This window comes from Phyllosticta citriasiana (assembly GCF_038021145.1).
Source record: "Phyllosticta citriasiana strain CBS 120426 chromosome Unknown IWZ02scaffold_5, whole genome shotgun sequence".
Taxonomy (NCBI): domain Eukaryota; kingdom Fungi; phylum Ascomycota; class Dothideomycetes; order Botryosphaeriales; family Phyllostictaceae; genus Phyllosticta; species Phyllosticta citriasiana.
This window is the reverse complement of record NW_027117282.1, coordinates 519,533-537,916: the sequence shown is the minus strand read 5'-3', so window position 1 is coordinate 537,916 and position 18,384 is coordinate 519,533. Positions and strand designations below refer to the sequence as shown.

General features: G+C 44.5%; 4 protein-coding genes and 1 non-coding gene across 5 annotated transcripts; 2 read left to right on the top strand and 3 right to left on the bottom strand.

Annotated features, from left to right (window-relative positions):
• Positions 1-189: 189 nt before the first annotated feature.
• On the top strand, positions 190-1,936 carry IWZ02DRAFT_516953 (uncharacterized protein; the record flags this gene model as incomplete). The annotated part of the gene is made up of 8 exons (XM_066770688.1): positions 190-317; positions 369-627; positions 678-789; positions 840-1,012; positions 1,062-1,172; positions 1,221-1,241; positions 1,335-1,701; positions 1,752-1,936. The coding sequence occupies 8 exons, from the start codon at positions 190-192 to the stop codon at positions 1,934-1,936; spliced, it is 1,356 nt and encodes a 451-aa protein (XP_066623629.1).
• Positions 1,937-2,265: 329 nt separating this feature from the next.
• On the bottom strand, positions 2,266-4,417 carry IWZ02DRAFT_489456 (UV-endonuclease UvdE-domain-containing protein; the record flags this gene model as incomplete). Its single annotated transcript, XM_066769574.1, has 3 exons — positions 2,266-3,426; positions 3,478-3,879; positions 3,929-4,417. 3 exons carry the CDS (start codon positions 4,415-4,417, stop codon positions 2,266-2,268), a joined length of 2,052 nt encoding a protein of 683 aa, XP_066623628.1.
• An 801-nt stretch (positions 4,418-5,218) lies between these two features.
• IWZ02DRAFT_489455 (uncharacterized protein) lies at positions 5,219-6,290 on the bottom strand (the record flags this gene model as incomplete). Its single annotated transcript, XM_066769573.1, has 2 exons — positions 5,219-6,219; positions 6,278-6,290. 2 exons carry the CDS (start codon positions 6,288-6,290, stop codon positions 5,219-5,221), a joined length of 1,014 nt encoding a protein of 337 aa, XP_066623627.1.
• A 1,385-nt stretch (positions 6,291-7,675) lies between these two features.
• On the bottom strand, positions 7,676-7,761 carry IWZ02DRAFT_t42. The gene has a single exon. It is a non-coding gene; the product is annotated as a tRNA-Gln (tRNA).
• A 7,771-nt stretch (positions 7,762-15,532) lies between these two features.
• Positions 15,533-18,038, top strand: IWZ02DRAFT_489454 (uncharacterized protein; the record flags this gene model as incomplete). Its single annotated transcript, XM_066769572.1, has 3 exons — positions 15,533-15,652; positions 17,145-17,535; positions 17,587-18,038. The coding sequence occupies 3 exons, from the start codon at positions 15,533-15,535 to the stop codon at positions 18,036-18,038; spliced, it is 963 nt and encodes a 320-aa protein (XP_066623626.1).
• Positions 18,039-18,384: the final 346 nt, after the last annotated feature.

Genomic DNA, 18,384 nt, shown 5'->3' with positions numbered 1-18,384 from the left:
GATATCTTGCATCATGGATGTGAATCCAAGTCGTGTCGGGGAGAGGTGTTCTTTCTTTGGGTGCGGGGAAGAGTGACTTGCGGCATCTATATACACGGCTGAGCAATGCAGGACGATAGAAAACGAAAATTCCTGAGCTCTTTCCCGGAGATTTGAGAGTGAAACTTCTCTCTGGTCAACCGCAACAAAATGGCTGCTGTAATTCTCAGGTCAAACCTGTCGTTTGCCGCACGCAAGTCGATGGCCCCGAGCTTGTCGGTTCTACAGCGGCGGGCGTCGTCCTTTAGCGCCTTGAAAGTCTCTCAGGACCGGCTGTGGTGAGCAAAAGGACTATATTCCCTGCAACTCATCCATTGATCACTTTCCAGGGATGCCATTCATTCGACTTGCGATATGGCCGGGGCCAAGGACGGTGGTCTGAGACGTTTATCTTGTGACGATAACGACAAGATTGCGCGCGACTGGTTCGCGAGCGAAGTCAAGAAGCTGGGCTGCAAGTACGAGGTCGACGCCATGGGCTGTCAGTGGGCTACGCTGCCGGGAGAGAACAACGAAATCCCTCCAATTGGCATTGGCTCGCACCTTGACAGTGTGCAGTCCGGCGGGAAGTTCGACGGTCCGCTGGGAGTAAGATATTCGATTCGGGAAATGCGGATAGGCTTTGCTAAATATTTCAGGTCTTGACGGGGCTGGAGGTTGCTAAAGTGCTCAAAGAGAGCGGAAAGAAGACGTACGCGCCAATCTGCGTCATCAATTGGACCAATGAGGAGGGTGCCAGATTTCCACCTGGTAGGAATTCCGAGTTTGGATCAGGCAGGTCGTGGCTTACATTTTCCCAGCTTGCATGGCGTCTAATGTGTGGGCTGGTGAGTTCGACATCGACGCTGCTCGCAAGTGCACCGACACGGCAGACAAAAAGACGACCATTGGTGATGAGCTGAAGCGGATTGGGTATGCTGGCAAGAAGGAGTGTTCGTACAAGGCGAGCCCGTTGAGTGCTCATTTTGAGATTGTTAGCTCGTCCGTCCGAAAGATGGGTACCGTTGCTAATTTTGATCAAGCATATTGAACAGGGCCCTCGCCTGGAAAGGGAGGGCCTGGATGTCGGCATTGTTGACAGCGTCCAAGGAATGCACTGGTTCAACGCTGGTTTGAGGGGATTTACGAGACACGTGAGTACTCGGTTGGTGATGTTTTGCGACGGCTGCTGACTGTCGAAGGCCGATACGACTCCTATGGAGGTGAGCTTGGGATCCTTCATCTGCTCGCCCTAGATCATGCTCGTCTTGAACCGGCAATGGTCCGAGTGGTATTGAAGGACTAACATGGAACAGATGCGTCATGACGCGCTGGCCGGAGCCGCAAAAATCGTGCTCGAAATCCAGCGCCTTGGTCGTGAGACTGGCGGAATGGCCACCGTGTCGCTCTTCAAGTCGCAACCGCAAAACTTTTGCAACATTCCGTCGGCGGTCGACTTTTCCTTCAGCATGCAGCATCCGGACAAGGCGACGCTCGATGGCATGAAGAAGCATGTTGAATTGTTTGTCAAGAAAGTTGCTGCCGATGACGGCCTCGACATTGCCGAGTATGACAACATTTGGAGCTACGATCCGAATTCGTTTGACCCAGTGGCCGTGTCGTGTATCGAGGCTGCTGCCAAGGACATGGGGTATAACTATAAAAAGTTGATTAGCCACACAGGTAGGATGCTTGATCAAGAAAAGGTAGAGTAGGCGGCTAATGGGTTGCAGCTCACGACTCGCTGTACACAAACATGCATGTGCCCACGGCCATGGTTTTCACCCCTTGCCGAGATGGCATCAGTCACAATCCCTTGGAGTATGCCTCGCCAGAAAACTGCAGTGTCGGAGCTCAGACGATCCTGGGGGGTGTCCTGCGGTTTGATGACATGTTGAGGAAGAAACACTCGGGTTGAAGGACTAAAAGTCTGGTCCCTTGAAATTGGCGGAAGTATGCATTGAAGAAGGCCTTGTATGGTTACAGTGTTTGACTCGCAACAAAAGTTGCACTGGATTCCTGATGAGAAGAGTAAAACAAATCGCGGCCAGGATTTGCTGTTCAGACGGTGGTACACGATCCGACCTTTCGACTTTGGCTGTAATTTGGTGTTTTTAAGTCCAGCAATTGAACCGCCTTTGGCCAAATAACATGCTGCCACTCTAGTGACAGCGTCTCAAAATCTTCGTGTACCAGGCGAACGAAGTGACTTTTTCGACCAAACTTTCGATGAAAAGGGGTCCAACTCTAGTCCAACTCTTCCTCCTTGTAGCTGACCTTACTCTTTCCAGCTCTACCACTCTTTCTCCTAGCAGCTCCCTTTGCTGTATCACGCTTGTTCTCGACAGCGCCAACAACATCGCCTCTCTCGGCATCCGTAGGAGACGGCATGGTGTCGGCATCATCGGCATCCGACGTACTCGGTGTCGGCACGGGCGCAGCAGCCTTTCCCTTCTTTCCCTTTCCCGCCGCCGGTTTCTTTGCCAAAGCGGGAGACTCCGATGGTTCTGGCGCCGCCTCATCCGTTGCCTCCTTTTTCTTGACGACGCGCTTTGCAGGTCTGAGCCATTCTTGCATGCCCGGCGGCCAGTACACCCGACGATCGGGACCGCCCATACCGATCTCCTCTTTGGGAATCACGGGAACGGGAGCAGGCTCTGCTTCCACGGGTTCGAGAGGCTCTTCACCATCGGCTGCTTCAGCTGATTTGCTTTGCTTTTTGGATTTCTTGGGCGCTGCTTTTTTCTTGGGAGCGCGAACAGGCTTGTTTTCGTCAGGGCGCTCGTGTGGAATAATGTCGTTGAAGAGGTTCCAGCCGGGCAACTTGAAGTTGCGCATCAATTCAAAGACGGCCTGCTCTTTGTCCTTGGCTTCAATCATGAGGTCCATGTCGTTTGCGCAAGGAGGCAGCGTGGCTGGACGAGGATTGTGCTTCCGACGCTGCATGGGCGTCACGGCAGCTGGAGTAGGCTCCGAGTAGTGCATCTTTTGCGTGATGCCCTTGCGCGTCCACGTCTCGCGAATTGTGGGATAGAGCTCCATGATGTCTTTTGTGCCTTCTCGTAGCTTATCGGCATCGAATACGATGTTGTGGTGGTGATAGTCGAGGACTAGAGGAATGTTCAACTCCTGGCAAATGGGAAGCAAGTCGTGGACGCTCCAGCAAACGTCGTCATTTTCTAGAACGAGTCGGTTTTTGATAGAAGGAGAAAGAGCCGCATAGTTTTTGCGGAAGCGGTCGAGGGTTTCGGCTTTGTTTCCAAATGTCCCGCCCATGTGAAGAATCATGACGGCGTCGCGGTTTTGCTGAGGCGGAAGTTTGAGAAGCGATAGCAACTCGTCGTGGTATTCGAGGTCCCTGATTGAACTACTGATGACCGATTCACGGGGTGATCCAAGCTGAGTAAACTGCACAGTGTTAGAGGGAGACCAGCGATGACACAATTGCGCTACACTTACTTGACCTGGATGAGTGGAGACTCTATGTCCCAGCTCTGCTATTACTTTACCAGCAGCGCCTAGAGTTTCGGCAGCAAATGGCGCCAACTTGTATCCATACACTTCGTGGCTTGCGAATGGAAACATTTCGCTGCTTAACCGCAAGAAATTGATTCCGTATTTTTTATTCCACCTGACCATTTTGATGATATCTCTGGCGTTTGCCAAACCAAGCTCTTCCACAAACTTTTGGCCGCGACTAACATCTGCCGGCTGTTCCTTGTCTGGTCTGTTCTTGGTTGCATGTTCAGGCTGTGTAGGATCCTTAAGAGGATGTCGATGGTCAAGTATCGATGCGATGCGACAAGTGCGGGAGCTGAAGACGGGCGGGTTGGCTTGACGTAAATAAGTATTGAGACATGCCTGAGATGGATTAGCCATTCGCACGTCATAATGCTTTTTTTGAACTCACGTAACCTAATCGCCCTTTCCACGGCAGCGGCAAGTAGTCCGAATTGACGGGAGGCGGTCTAGACACTGCGGCCTTTAGCTCTTCCTCCCCAGCCTCTTCTCCGCCGTCAGCTTCTGGGTCCATTGCGAATGTTTCATCACCAGCGTCTTCTTTTTTCGTCGGCAACGTTTCGGGTTTCTTTCGTTTGTCTGTCTCAACAGCCGTCGCCTTCCTTCCTCGTTTCTTGCCATTCTCTTCGCCCTTGACCGCACTGTTGAAACTATCCGGCTTCGGCTGTTCCGACGCAAGCTCATCATCAAACTGCGCGCCATCCGGGCTTGCCCTCAAGGAGTTGGGAGCATCAAGAACTTGGCTGTTGATGTCTGGATTCGTATTCCGCGCTGCGGTACGTGCCGATGACCTGCGCGGAGGACCGCTCGGTCTTTTGGGTGGTGGCGCGACATCTTCCGAAGCTGCAATGCTCGTCGCGGCAGCTTTGCGCTTGGGCATCGTGGACAGGGGGAACCGCGCGATTCTACCTGTTGACGTAGACGGAAGAAGGCCAGCAAGATACGGAAACGAGAGGTAGGAGATCCGACTGGGGCTGCGAAATGGAATCGGCATTCGGAAGTGCTTGAGAGGGAGTGGTGAGAGATGGCGTAGCAAGAGTCGAGCCGCGCATTTTTGAGCCGCAAGCGCCACGAAAGCGCGCCAAGGCCATACCGATTGAATGTTAGGGTGATGGATGAGATCAGGTGCGTGGAGAGTCCCTGTGTCGATGACGCGCAGAGATGGATTTGCGGTTGGTTCCCCCACAGCCCTGACCCAGAGATCTGTGAATCTCGCTCGATCGGGAGTGACGTCAGTGGCTGACCTCCGAATTTCCTGTCTTGTGTAACGCTCATATATTCCAACCCCAAACTGGACTGTGTACAACTCGAGGAAAGACGAACAAGCGCGTGTCCAAACAGATGGACCAAAGTCATTCAAGTGCAGTAAGCCTTCTCAGACACACCAAATGTCGGTCGCATTTGAAAGTCTTCTCATTTTCAGCCAGTAATCTTCCAAAGAGTAAAGTCAAAGTGGAGATATTACAGTTCGTATGCATCGTCAAATGTTTTTAAAGAAAAGTGGAGTTTTTGTTCAAACCCCATACACAAACGCCAATGTCAAGACCGCTTCTAGTATGCACGGCTCTATATGTTGCGCTTGCTCCATGGGGTATCCCGCCTTTTTAAGATCAATCGCCGTCCCAAACGCCCCGTTGCGCCATGTTGCAAAGAATCCATGCGGCCTGTTCGGCCTCGTCGTTCAACTCAAAAATCCCAAGGGGTCGGCAGCGCGGTTGCGCCAGACCCAACCTTCCTCCCGCCGTCTTCGCAGACCCTCGAGCTCGCGGAGCTGCTCGTTTTCGCTGCGGAGCCGCTCGTGCTCGGTCTCGAGGTAGCGAATGTACTCGACGGCACCGGCCAGGACGGCGGCCTTGCTGGGCTTGGGGACCGAGGTGCTGTAGCCGTATCCGTCGTCGTCGTCGTCGTCGGACGAGAGGGACCGGGTGGGTGGCTGTGGCAGGGTGCGGACGGCGCGGCGCAAACGCTCGAGCTCGTTGTTCAGACCCTCGCGGTACTTTTTCTCAACCATGTTGTGGGGTTGACGGGTCTTGGGCGGAGCTCGGTTGGACGAGGCCCGCGGAGTAGCCCTGGGCTCGTCATCGTGGGGCTCCTCGTGGTGGCGGTTGCGGAGCTGCCTTTTTGGGGCAGGTGGAATGGTGTCCATGATTGGGGACGGGGGCGCGGAGCGCTTGAGGGAGATCTGAGAAGATCTACGCGGGGATGATGGAGCGGTGGTGGTGGCGCTCGTCAGTCCCTCCATGGAGTGATCCTCGTGGGAAAAGGGCGACTCGGGGCCGGACAGGGAGGGAGTGGGGGAGGGGGCCATGTCTGGAGTGTAGTCAAAGGGCGAGGCTGATTGGGCGTTGGGTGGAATGGTGGAGGAGGGTTCCGCAAAAGAGTAGTCGTCGGACAAGGTTGGGAGGGTCGAAAAGGGATTGGCGGCGGTTGTTGGCTGCCACGGATGGTCTTGTGGCGCCAAAGGGTCTTTTGACCGCGGACGGACGGAGCGATTGCGGATATCTGGCGTGAGGGTGGTGTGACTGAGAGATAGGAGGGGTGGCGTGGTGACGGATGATGATGATGATGATGATGATGATGATGATGATGATGATGAATCGAGGGCGGTGGTGGGGAAGTCGAGGCAATCTGCGTTGATCCAGTCCAGGGGGTCGAAGGTGTTTGATGCTTCGTGGGACGATGCTGGAGGAGCTATGGTCAGCCCTATGCACAGCGGCCAGCGGGCTTCGGGAGTGCTAACACAAAGAAGGCATGATGCTGGCTTCGAGCCAATCGCAGGTCATGACTTGGGGATGTGGTGGGCGAATGTCGGATGATGGAGCGGAAGCGGCCAGAGGAATGGGCTTGGATGGCTGGATGGTGATGAGATCATGGCTAGGGCGACAGCGCCGTTGCAGCATTTATTTATTCGGCGGGCTGAAAAAAGCTGAGTTTTGGTATCTCACGGGTGCGAGGGCGTTGCCGGACGCATGACCCGTGACGCTGCCGGGCTGGCGTGCTGATCAGGCCACTCGTCGGGCCCGCCCGAACTGCCTGCACCTCTTCCACTCCGCCCCTGGCCTGCCCGGTGTGGGCTGACATTTGGCTGATTGTCCACGCTGCCATCACGACACTGCCAGAGCCCTCCCGTCCTGTTCCTCCCGCCCCGCCAAGGTTTCATCAACGCCGGCCTTGGCTCGGCTACAAGCCTTCGGCAATGACTCGACTCGACTCGACTGCTGCTTTTGCCGCAATCGCTGAATTTCCCGACTTCGCTGCGAATTCGCCGCCGCGTGTTCCCGTCTAGCCTAGCCGCGCTAGACTTCTCCCATTTGCCGCCTGGATGCTGTAGCGCCGGCACTTGGGAACCATCGCAATGACTGTGCCGTGTTTGACGATGGAGGACTGCCCTGTGTTTTTCCTGCAATGGCGACCGTTGCTTCTTTTTAAATAGCAATGTCCCGGGTGATCTTCACGCCCACCAGGTCTCCTTGCCACGTGAACCCTCTGTTTTCACCTCATGACCGCCGCGGAGAGTTCGCAAACGGGCATTCCATTCAGCCAAAATTCGCCAGACGGTCGATCAGAGCCTCCAGACCCCAGTCATGACCTTGCTTGCTCTCAAGATCGACCGCCCGAGCTCCGCTGCTGCAAGCGCTCCCCGGTGGCATGTCAACCACGCATTGGAGCTCCACCATGCACTGACTTCAATACAAATGCTTCGCTTGGATGTCACCAACCCATCTGCCGCGCTTCAGATTTTACCTGGCCGCATAATCTTGGATGGGCCTTTTCGGAATCACGATGATGCGACCTTGCCACGTTGACACTGTTGCCCTGCAAGCGCAACCCGATTCTATGATGACGTGCGTATCTCGTAGTCGTCGAGAGAATCTAGGCCCCGGTTCTACGGGCGCATGTATTTCTGAAACCTGGACTGTGCGTCGCCAACAATCGATGCCCGATCCGACGTTTTTGTGGGGAGGAAATTTGAAATTTTGTAGACCGTCGCACAAAAAGATGTTGGGCACAAGGAGCAATGATTATCCGTGCCTTTTACTCACTCACACACCTTGCGCGCCGTACACAAAATCAAAAAAAAAAAAAAAAAAAAGGAAAAAAGAGGGCAAAACGATTCGCGAATCAGGAATAAAACTGAAGCCAAGTCCCGGAGTCGAACCGGGGTTGCCGGAATTTCATAATACTTCAAAATCCGGAGTGATGAGACCACTACACTAACTCGGCTAGTTACCGTATAATTACGAGAAATGTTGTTTATGATTAATATTTAATTCAAGCTAGATAGTGGTTTTGTTAATTTATCTAGACTTAATTAATTAATTAATTAATTAATTATTTTACGTCTTACTAGAGCTATAGGCTATCTAAGATAGAGCTATCTATAGGGGATACTATATACGTTTATAAGGTAAGTAGAGATGCCTAGCTAAAGAATCTTATATAATAAAGTATAATTCTTAGTATAATATTAGTATAGGGTTATTATAGATAGATAGTTTATCTAGGCTCTTTTTAGGTAAGGGGGGGCTAAGAACTAGCCTTCCTACTATTATCTAAGTAGATAGGTAGTATAAAGTAAGAGTAAGGAAAGGAAGGGGGATAGAAAGAAGGTATATATAGAAAAGTAAATATAGTATAGGGTAGTAGGTAAGGTAGATTATATATATACTCTACTATAGTATTCTAGTACTATCTCTAATAGTACTATTTTTTAGTTAGTATTATATAACACCTTTCTTAGTACCTATAAAGGTAAAAAAGGTAGGTAAGGTTTTTAACTAGTAGCGTATATCTTCTAGCTAACTAGTATAGTTAGCTAATACTTATTATAGAAAATAAATAACACTAAAGAACCTAGGTTTAATCTATATTAATATTACTTATAATTTAATCTAGCCCTATTACTACTATTAGATGACTATATATTAACATTATTACTAATAATAGAGCTCTATATACCGCCCTAGCCTAGGTATACTATATAGATAAATAGTATTAAGCCCTTACCTTACTACTAAACGGTTATCTAATTATTATTAGGAGTAGGAGGATTTAGCTAGAGTAGTTATAGAGTAGTCATCTAAGCTATGTTAATACCTTCCTAATCTAGAGGGCTAGGGTCTTAGTAGAGGCTCTATATAAGGTAGAGGAGGGGTATAAGCCTAGAGGGTATTAGGTAGATTATAGATAAAGGGGTTCTTTCCTTAATTATCTTTAGTTAGAGGGGTTCTAGGGTAGTACCTATAGGAACTATAAGTAGAGGGATTATGGAGCTTATTATTCACTCTACTAGTAGAGATTAGAATAGATTCTCTCCTCTTCTTTTTACTCTTCTTTTTTCCCTTAGTCTACTATTTACATGTACTATGCCCTAGTAGAAACCTTTATCTAACATATAAATTTAAGTATAAATTATCTACTAACATCTCCTTAGAATAGCTCTCTATAGAGTATAGAGGCTATTTTCCTACTATTATTATTATACGCCTTATATACTACCTATATAGCTTCTCTCCTAGTAGAGCTATAGAGTAAGTAGTTACTAATAAGGTGTTATAGTATTTATTAGGTAGTGTTATTATAGCTATAATTATCCTAGTCTATCTTACTAAACCGTACTAGGTAGGCTCTAAAGTAGCTATAGTTTAGTTTTAATTAGAAGTAGGCTAATACTTCTAGTTATCTATACTTAGGGAGTTAGATAGACATCCTTAGTATAGGTAGGAAGTTATATATATATAACCCCTAGGATAGTAGTATCTATGCTTCCTAGTATTATATAGTATATATTATCTATTCTACTATAGTTCTTTATTATATATACATCCTAAGGAGGGTAGTACTTAAGTAGTTATTCTCTAGGGTTAGCCTAGTAGCCTCCTTTATAAGGGCGTCTACTTATAGGTTTCCTCTAATCCCTATATAGCCTAGGGCCTATAAGAAGGTAAGACTACCTTATCTAGCTATAATTAAGTAGCCTATATCTATAGCTTAAAGTTATAGACCTTAACCTAGTAGGTTAGATAGGGTTTAGAGGCGGTATAGTATAGCTTAGTTATCTATGTATACTATAATCTATTACCTAGGCTATTTCTAGGTAGCTAGCTCTATAGCCCTTATAAGTACCTCTAGTTCTCTATTATATATAAGCTAGTATAGTCTAGTATTTACTCTATATCTTACTACTACTCTTATACTATCTTATTAGGTATTATATACTATAATCCCTATACCTACTCTATTTCCTTTTAGGATAGATGAAGCGTTAGAATATAGAATAACTACTTAAGTTATATATCCTATGCGTCTAATATATACTTAGGCTTCTTATTCCTTTTAGAGGTAGCTAATCTTAACTTTATATAGCGTAGTCTTTTTCTATAGGGGAAAGGAACCATGCTTAATTAGGCTTTTAGTACCTATTACTAGGTCTAAAATTATGTTCTAGATATATTTAAGTTATATCTAGCGTCCTAGTATACTCTCTAGTTTAAACTTATTAATAATTATACGTACTAGGTATTAGTAACTAAGTTTAAAGAGTCTTATAGTATATACTTAAAGTAATATGTTCCTCCTAAGGTAGGGGGGAGAAGGCCTACTTTAATTTCTATAGGAATAATTAGGGAGGTGTGAAAGGCTCCTAGGATTTAGTATAGTCTACTATTTTAAAGTATTTATCTAAGTATCTTAGAGCTACTAACTTACTAGAAAACTAGGAACCTATAATCTACTATACTTTATATGTAAGTAAGGTATAGTTATTAGATAGTAGTAGGGGATAGTCTATATTATATATTAGCTAGCTATATAAGTCATCCTAGTAATTACTTTACTTAGGCATTTAGAATTATTATATACTACTAGAATAATAGGTATATATTAAACTATATCCTAAGCTATTAGACGAGTTACTTTAGTTTTACTATATAATCTCCTAGGAGTATAATTATAGCTACCTTAGCCTCATTTAAGCTTATAAAATAGATAAGGTCTATTTTATCTTTATTAAAGTTAACGGCATACTAGGTTCTAAGTAAGAAGAGCTAGGTTACTTCCTACTAGAGGATCTACGCATTTTTCTTCTAACTCATTAAGGAGATTATAATTAAAATATTATTAATATATAAGAGGAATCTTACTAAGTAAGAGGAAAAGAGCTTTTATATATAGATAAGAAATAGGATTAGGGAGACTAGGCTTCCTTAAGGAATTCCTAAAACTATTAGATAAAGGTCTTCTTATTAGCTATTAAAGGAGATCTAGAGTTATTAACTACTAGTAAATATCTTTACCTATACTAGGAGGGAAGTAGGAAGCCTAATTTCCCCTATTATATATAAGAGCTAGTTATAGGCTATATAATTAAAGGCGCCTTATACATTAAGGAATAGGGTTAATATCTTACGCTATACCCTCCTCTCATCCTAGATAATATGTATAAGGATTATTACTATATTAATTACTAACTTCTATAGTTATCTACCTATTTAGGATAGGTATAGGAGGTAGGTAGCTTCTATAAGTACTCTAAGACGTTTTACTATAATATATTTAAGAACTTTTCCTAGGTAGTTAAGTAGGGAGATAACTCTATATACTTTTAGGTCTATATAATTAGGTTTCCCTAGTTTCTTAAGTATTACTCCTACCGCTTCTCTCTAGCATTCTAGGTAGTATCTATACGTAAAGAAGGTTTAGTATACCTAGGTAAATTTTCTAGGAGAAGCGTTATATACCTTAGTAATTATCCTTTAGTAGATCTAGTCTAGCCTAGGGGTAGTACCTTTAATCTTATAAGAGTAGGCATACTATACTTTCTTATCTATAAGGGAGGGCTAGTTCTATAGCCCTTCCTTATAGTTTATCTATTTATATAGGGGGACGTATAGTAGTAGGGGGAAGAGTTTCTAATAGAAGACGGCATACTTACCGTTATATAATAATTAGAGTTAATCTTAAAGGTTATGTATCTAGGGGATCTACTTAGATCGGGTTAATTTTATATATACTATTACCTTATAGATAGACTAGGGTGTTTCTTTTATAAGGAAGTTATTCTAGTACTCTTATTTTACCTACTTAATAGCTATATTATACGTATTCTATACTTATATATATATAACTTAGTCCTAACTTACCCTATACCTTACTTATATAGCAGTTATCCTTAGGGCTATAAGGAATAGGGACTACTATAGTTTTTATTACTATCTAGGTATTACCTATAGGATGCTATATTTAGCTACTATCTCTATTACCTTTATAAGGCTTTATCTAAGTTAGTCTAGGTCCTCTTATAAGGTCCTACTAGAGAGTATATGTTATACCCTATTAGGGAGGGCTTAGATAGGTAGAATTATAATCTTATTTAACTCTTCTTAGATAATTTACCTATATTAGGCCTAGTTAGCTTTTTTAATGTTAAACTATAGTAGAGGCATTAGTATATCCTAAAACTCGTTATACGCGATAGTAAAGAGAATAGTATTATAGTTAGATAAGGGGTTCTCTTATAACTACTAGTTAATTACTTAAGTAGTAATTATTAGAGTATATAGGGATAGGTTAATAACCGTTTCCCTTTCTATCCCTATATAAAAGAAGGTACCTACTCTAGGCTAGTTTTAGAGTTTAAGGCGGTTTTCCTTAATCTATTTATATAGAGCTTCTACTTTATGAGATTAGGGGGAGAGTAGGTCCTATATTAGATAGTATTTATTAAAGTTCCCTACGTAGATTATTAGTATAGTAGGGGGGCTATACTTAATAACTCTTTCTATTATATATAGGGAGGATAGGTCGCCTTATTCTACCTTATTATAGATATTAACTATATAGATAGTATCTTCTCTATAGGTTAAATTAACGGTAAGGTAGTCTAGGCTAGAGAAAATATCTAGATAAGGAATTACCTAGACTTAGGTAAGGGATTTATTTAGATAGAGTATTATCTAAGGATAGGAGCCCTATAGGAAGGTTAGGAGAATTTATATTATAGAGGGGTAAGATATTAATTATATATTAGCTATATCTTCTTATAGTATCGTCTATAGTTTCTAGATAAATATTAGGTAGATGCCTAAGTAGAGAGCATTCTAGAGTGCTACTTCTATAGCCTAGGCATTCTAGTTTAAGTTAACTTACATAACTTTAAGGTTACCTAATATTTATGCTAGGAGGATGGCTTTATTAGATAATAGGGATAGTTTAGGTCCTAGGAGTAATAAGTACTATTATAGTTACTATACTTTAACGCTATATAGGTATATATTATACCTCTCTTTATATAGTATTTATAGTTATGCTTTTCTATAGTATAGGGGTTAGTACATAGTAAGCATTTAGTTCTATTATAACACCTAGGGGAGCTATAGCTAAATTCTTAACACTTTATATACTATACATCTAGAGTAAGCCTAAGGAGTTTTATAACCCTTATACTTACTCCTATAAGATAGAATAGCTTTAAGATAGCTATCTCTACCTCTTTTACTATATAGAAGGCTATAATAACTAACTCTACTTTTTAGGTAGCCCTCCTTTTAGCTAAGGTGAGCTAGTATAGAGTTCCTATAACTAATAGGCTAGGGTTAAAAGTATAGACCTCTTCTATAATAAATTATCTAATATTAAGTAGATAGAGGTCTTTAAGAGGGATACTATAGGTAATAACCTTATACTAGGTTTAGTTCTCCTAGACTATAGCATCTAGGAATAGGTAAGTAAAGAGGTCTTAATAGGAGGTAAGGAATTTAGAGTTATATTAGGGTAAGCTAGTAAGTAGGATGTTCCCCTTCTCCGTATATATTACTATTATTATAACTAGGCTAGATATACCTATATTCTTAAAGGCGTTATTAATATTATTTTATACGGAGAGAGGGTTAAAGTTTAGGAAGGGACTCTACTACTAGATAATAACCTACATGTCCTATAGGGTCTTTAGGGGAGTAGTAGCTAGCTTTATAATTATCTTTAGGTAAGGAGTTATTATGTTTAGTTTTTTAGTAGTAGTTACTTTCTAGGCTTAGGTTATATATAATAGTTTAGCTAGGTTTATAGGAAGGATAACTAGCTTTTATAGCTAGTAAACCTTTACTCCTAGCGTATAAGTAGTATTTTTAAGGGAGTAAACTTAAGTAGCTAGAACTAATAATATATTACCTATATAACCTATCTTAGTATAATCCTATAGGACGTTACTAAGGTTATAGAGTCTTTACTTTTTACTTATATTATACGTAAGGTTTATTATGTATAGGATATAAGAGAGGGCTATATTAATTACCTCCTAGGTAGTATTAAAGTTTAGATAAAATCTAACCCTAGACCTTTTTCCTTAGTAGGTAGGGTTAGGTTTAGAGGTATCTACTAGGATAGTTCTCTTTAGCTTAGTATACTATTTCTTAATTAGGCCTAGTATAATAAGTAGTAGGGATAATAGGGGGATAGGGCTAGTAGAGAAGTCCTAGTCTATTTCCTTATATTTATTAGCTAGTTAAGTAGGTAGTAGGTTAGATAGTATAGGGTTATCCTAGTCTATTTCCTTAGGTTTATTAGTAAGTTAAGTAGGCGGTAGGCTAGGTAGTATAGGGGTATCCTAAATTTTATAGTTATAGCCGTCTAGTAGAAGGGAAACTAGTTTAGGTAGGGCCTCCCCCTAGGGGGTAGGTATAGGTATACTCATAGTATAATGCTTTAGAGGGTAGGTTTTTACTTTCTAACTTTAGTTATATACGTATAAGCCCGTACTATAGAGTTATAGTAGGTATAGTGATTTTTAATTTTTAAAAATTTTATGTATAGTAATAACTTATTAACGTATAGGCTTTTTCTAAGAAGTAGTAGCTAAACTAGAGAAGAGTAGATAATAGTTTAGACTTAAAAATATTAAGAGATTCTAGAAACCCTAGCTTAACTCTAGGCTTAGCTTTAGTTTTTTACTTATCTTTTTATAATAACTATTTCTAGACTACTCCTATTACTAACCTATAAAATAATGTTTAGGGATGGCGGAATCGGAGCCTCGCTAAAAATGACTGATTCGGACTAGTGCATGTCTCATTCGGGCTAGCGCATTTCTACTTGCAACCTTCTCTTAACCGTCATCTGTCCTCTTCTCCAACTCCCTTAACTCCATTCAGCCACCTTCACATGCGGTTGTTGAAGTACCTACTAGTACCATTGGAGCGACGATCTTGTTGCCCTTTCCTATTTGCAGCATCCCTATTATCGAACTGCTTGACCGTCTCGTTGGCTTACTTTTCAATGACTGCCAGTAACTGTTCACAACGCATTGCCGTAGCGACAACGGCGACACCCCTCTCCGAACGCTTATCATCGAATAGCAACATGATGCAACCAGAATTGGACTTGCGGAGCTTTGGGATGCTCTGACGGCTTCATTGATTCTAATCTTGCGGCGATTTCCGTCGAATGCTGCGCAGCCTCCGCTGTCGATGCCGAGCACCACATTTGAGAATCTGGCTGGTGCGAAACCTTTTCCGCTCTCAAAGGCGCTTCTTGTCTGCACGCCTGGATGTTTAAGTACTCCATATCCAAGTCGCTGTTAGGACCTTGAATGTCTGTTACGTCCACCTTTTACACTCAGCCTCTATAAACAGTCCCTCGATGCGTCCATGTAGGTGTGCTGGCTCTTTTTATATGAATTATTCCTATCACATAAAGCTTAGAGACTTTTCAGGTGACTTACTTCTTGCAACCGTATGATCTTAAATCCTCCCTAGACGCACTTCTTCTAGACTTACTAGACATGTAACATGCTCCTAGAAAAGCGTGGAATGGTCCCGCTTGTGTAGCACACGACTGCAGTCATCTCTTGACACTTTCTTCCAACAATGACTTTTCTGTGTCTTCTACATTCTTTGGCATTCTTCAATCCGCCCAGCTCCTATAAGTTGCTGGTGCAATCCCCTATTCGCTCAAACTTTCGCCCCTCTCTAATCCCCGTCACGGCATTCCGTCAACAAACATGATACTCTTCTTCATCCTTTTTGCCACTGCAATGATGGCGTTGCCATCGTTCTTCATCTACATGACCCTCAGATACCCTATCAGCGCGAACCTGGAGAATCAGAAGCAGTCCCCGGCTGTTGAGTCGACCGAGCCACAAGAACCCCAGCTAAAGGAAACATCTGGGATAGGATATGGTGTGGCGAACAAACGACGTGGAGCATGTTCTGGACCATCTTTGTCCCACGGACAGATGTCCCATACTGAAGACGTTCATCTGCTACATCGGCAGCACTTATGAGGATGCTAAAGGCTTTTCGTTAGAGTACCATTTCGGCTGTAAGTACACCCGTAGATCTCTTCTTCTTTCATGTGCCTTTTCTTACGAGTTAGCCATAATATCAATTGTCATGTTTTTAAGCTTTCCTGCTTGAGCTTTTCTGCTTGAGCTTTACTTCACTCCGTACCCGAATCACAATTGCATCGCTGCACTGTCGTAACTCCCTTTGATCCTCTCTCTTGCTTCTGATCACTTTTTCTTTGGTCGCAGGCACTCGGTCTTGCCACAGCATGCGCTATCCAGCTCGGTCATGCGCAGATTTACATTCCCATCGCCTTGTCGGACAACCCCGGATCCTTCGCCGTCCAGGGTTGAGAACTTGAGTTTTCAGGAGTCAGCCACAGACACCATGCCTCGCCGATTCAGATCGATCCAGGTCGTCTGAACCTTAATTTGTGCTTGTATTCTTTACTCGACGGTCCTGGATTGTGTGGTCTCCTGAAGGTTGAAAATTCAAGTTCGGGGGTGAAATCGGTCGTTTGAGCCTCCAGTGTGCGTGCGCTTGCAACCAATGCTTCCTTAAGGCTGAAAACTCAAGTTCCAAAATTTGCTGTGTTTGAAGTAGTCTTGACTCCCCAATTTGGTTAGTCAAGAACTTGAGTTTTCAAGCAAGCAGTCGACCGACAGCGGGACATCGATGATTCAGAGAGGGATTTCGAAAGCTGAAAGATGGAGTATGAGGAATCGCCTCACCTTCAACGGCAGCGTCGAGAAACCCAAGGCAAGTGCCCTTTCAGGTAATCAGTACATGTTGTTTACATATTCTTGACGTCATTCCTTCCCCACGCGTTTCTTCCACTGCCCGCCCGGCAGCGGCAGATTCTCCTCTGCTTCACAGCAAGCAGATGTGCCTGAATCAGAATTAAAGGTAGGGATCGGATGGGTGCTGTAGCACGCACCGCCGTCGTGAAGCCGCAGGGTGGTGCACCAACTCCGATTTGTGTAAGGTGCGTTGAGCCCCAAGGGCGACATCGGATGTTCTGGCTAACCACAACAGAACCAATGCTTCTGGGGAGCTTGGTATTTGCCCACCTCCCTAGCTGCTGAGAAGCGCGCGGACAGTTTCCGTCTGCTGTTTGTCAGAGGTATGAAAGCTACCAATTCAATCCATTTTCTGCTCGTGTCAGTACCGACGCCTTTGCTGAAGCCTGCCGTGGAGCAGCAGCGAGGCACGCCTACCCAGCCCAGCCACATCGCGCCTTCCCTTGCTACAACTGTGGGACGTCGACATGGCCTGGCAACCAACCAACGAATCCATTACCAGGAAAGAAAAGTTCAACCTCCTTAATAGGACTATTTCATCGATCCAGAACTTCTCCGACAACAGGTCCGAATGCGCGCCAGAGACGCCTGGCATAGAATGACCAAGGAGCAGAAGGCCCGAAACAACGACAACAAGAGGAGTCTCAGGTTGCGGATAATTGAGCCCATGGAACGCATGAGGAAGTGTGGAATCCCAGAGGCTGAGATCAAGGAATGGGAGGCGGCAACCCGACAAGCGAGGAAAGAGAGGATCGCGGGCGAGGAATTTGATGGACGCCCGCGTAGGCCCAATAAAAAGACAGCCAAGGATCCAAAGTCGACCGTGTCTCCGCCCGTCGTTCCGGGCGGTGTTTTGTGGTGCGCAAGATGCAAGACGTTAAAGAAAGCGGATCTTTTCGTGAAGACCAGCAACAAGGCTGGTGACCTGAGCCGCTAAACACAGCACTGTGCTCCTTGTCTGGTCGGCCAAGCCGAAACCAGCAAGAAGACGAAGGCGAAGAAAAAGGCCGCCAACTTACAGGCCTTTACCAGCAAGAGCACCACCGCTTCACAGCCCACAAAAGCTCTTCAGCCTTTCATGGATCCACCAGCTCCCCAGCCTCCCGCTTTACAGCAGTCAACTCTTCCACTGACGCCTTTGTCGCAAGCCCCCATTCAGAAGCAAGAGTGTCCCGAGTGCTTCCTCAAATTCCCAATGTCGAGTTGCAAGACCAACAGAGTCAAGAAACTGTTCTCTGCCCTCTGCGCTAGCTGCCGCGCCAATCACTCCAAGGCCCCATCGAAGAATTACCATAAGAACAAGGCCAAGAAGGCCAACAAAGCCAAGACGAAGGACGTCTCCAATGGTGATCAAGAGAACAAACCCCCGGCGAAGAGGACCAAGACCCAGCGAGCATTGCAAAAAGTTTCATCTCAGCTATGAGGGCTGAAATAGACTAAGATGCGAAAGATCTTTCCTTCCCTTTCATACAGACACTATAATGATAGAGCTGCGGAGAATGCTCTAATACGGGAGCAGCATTTTTTCCTTGTTTCTTTTTTCTTTCTTTTTTTTTTTTTTTTTTTTTTGATGCGATCAATTTCCATTTACACAAATACCAAGGAGCGAGGCTTGGTGAGAAGGTCGTGGCGCACACAACAAAAGCTGGATGAGCAGTGAAGCGCAGAATAGGAGCATTCATGAACGCGAACAGACAGATATGTAGTCATCCCAGTGTACTCTGAAGCATTCAAGTATCTACAAATGACGGTGACAGGGCGCATACAAG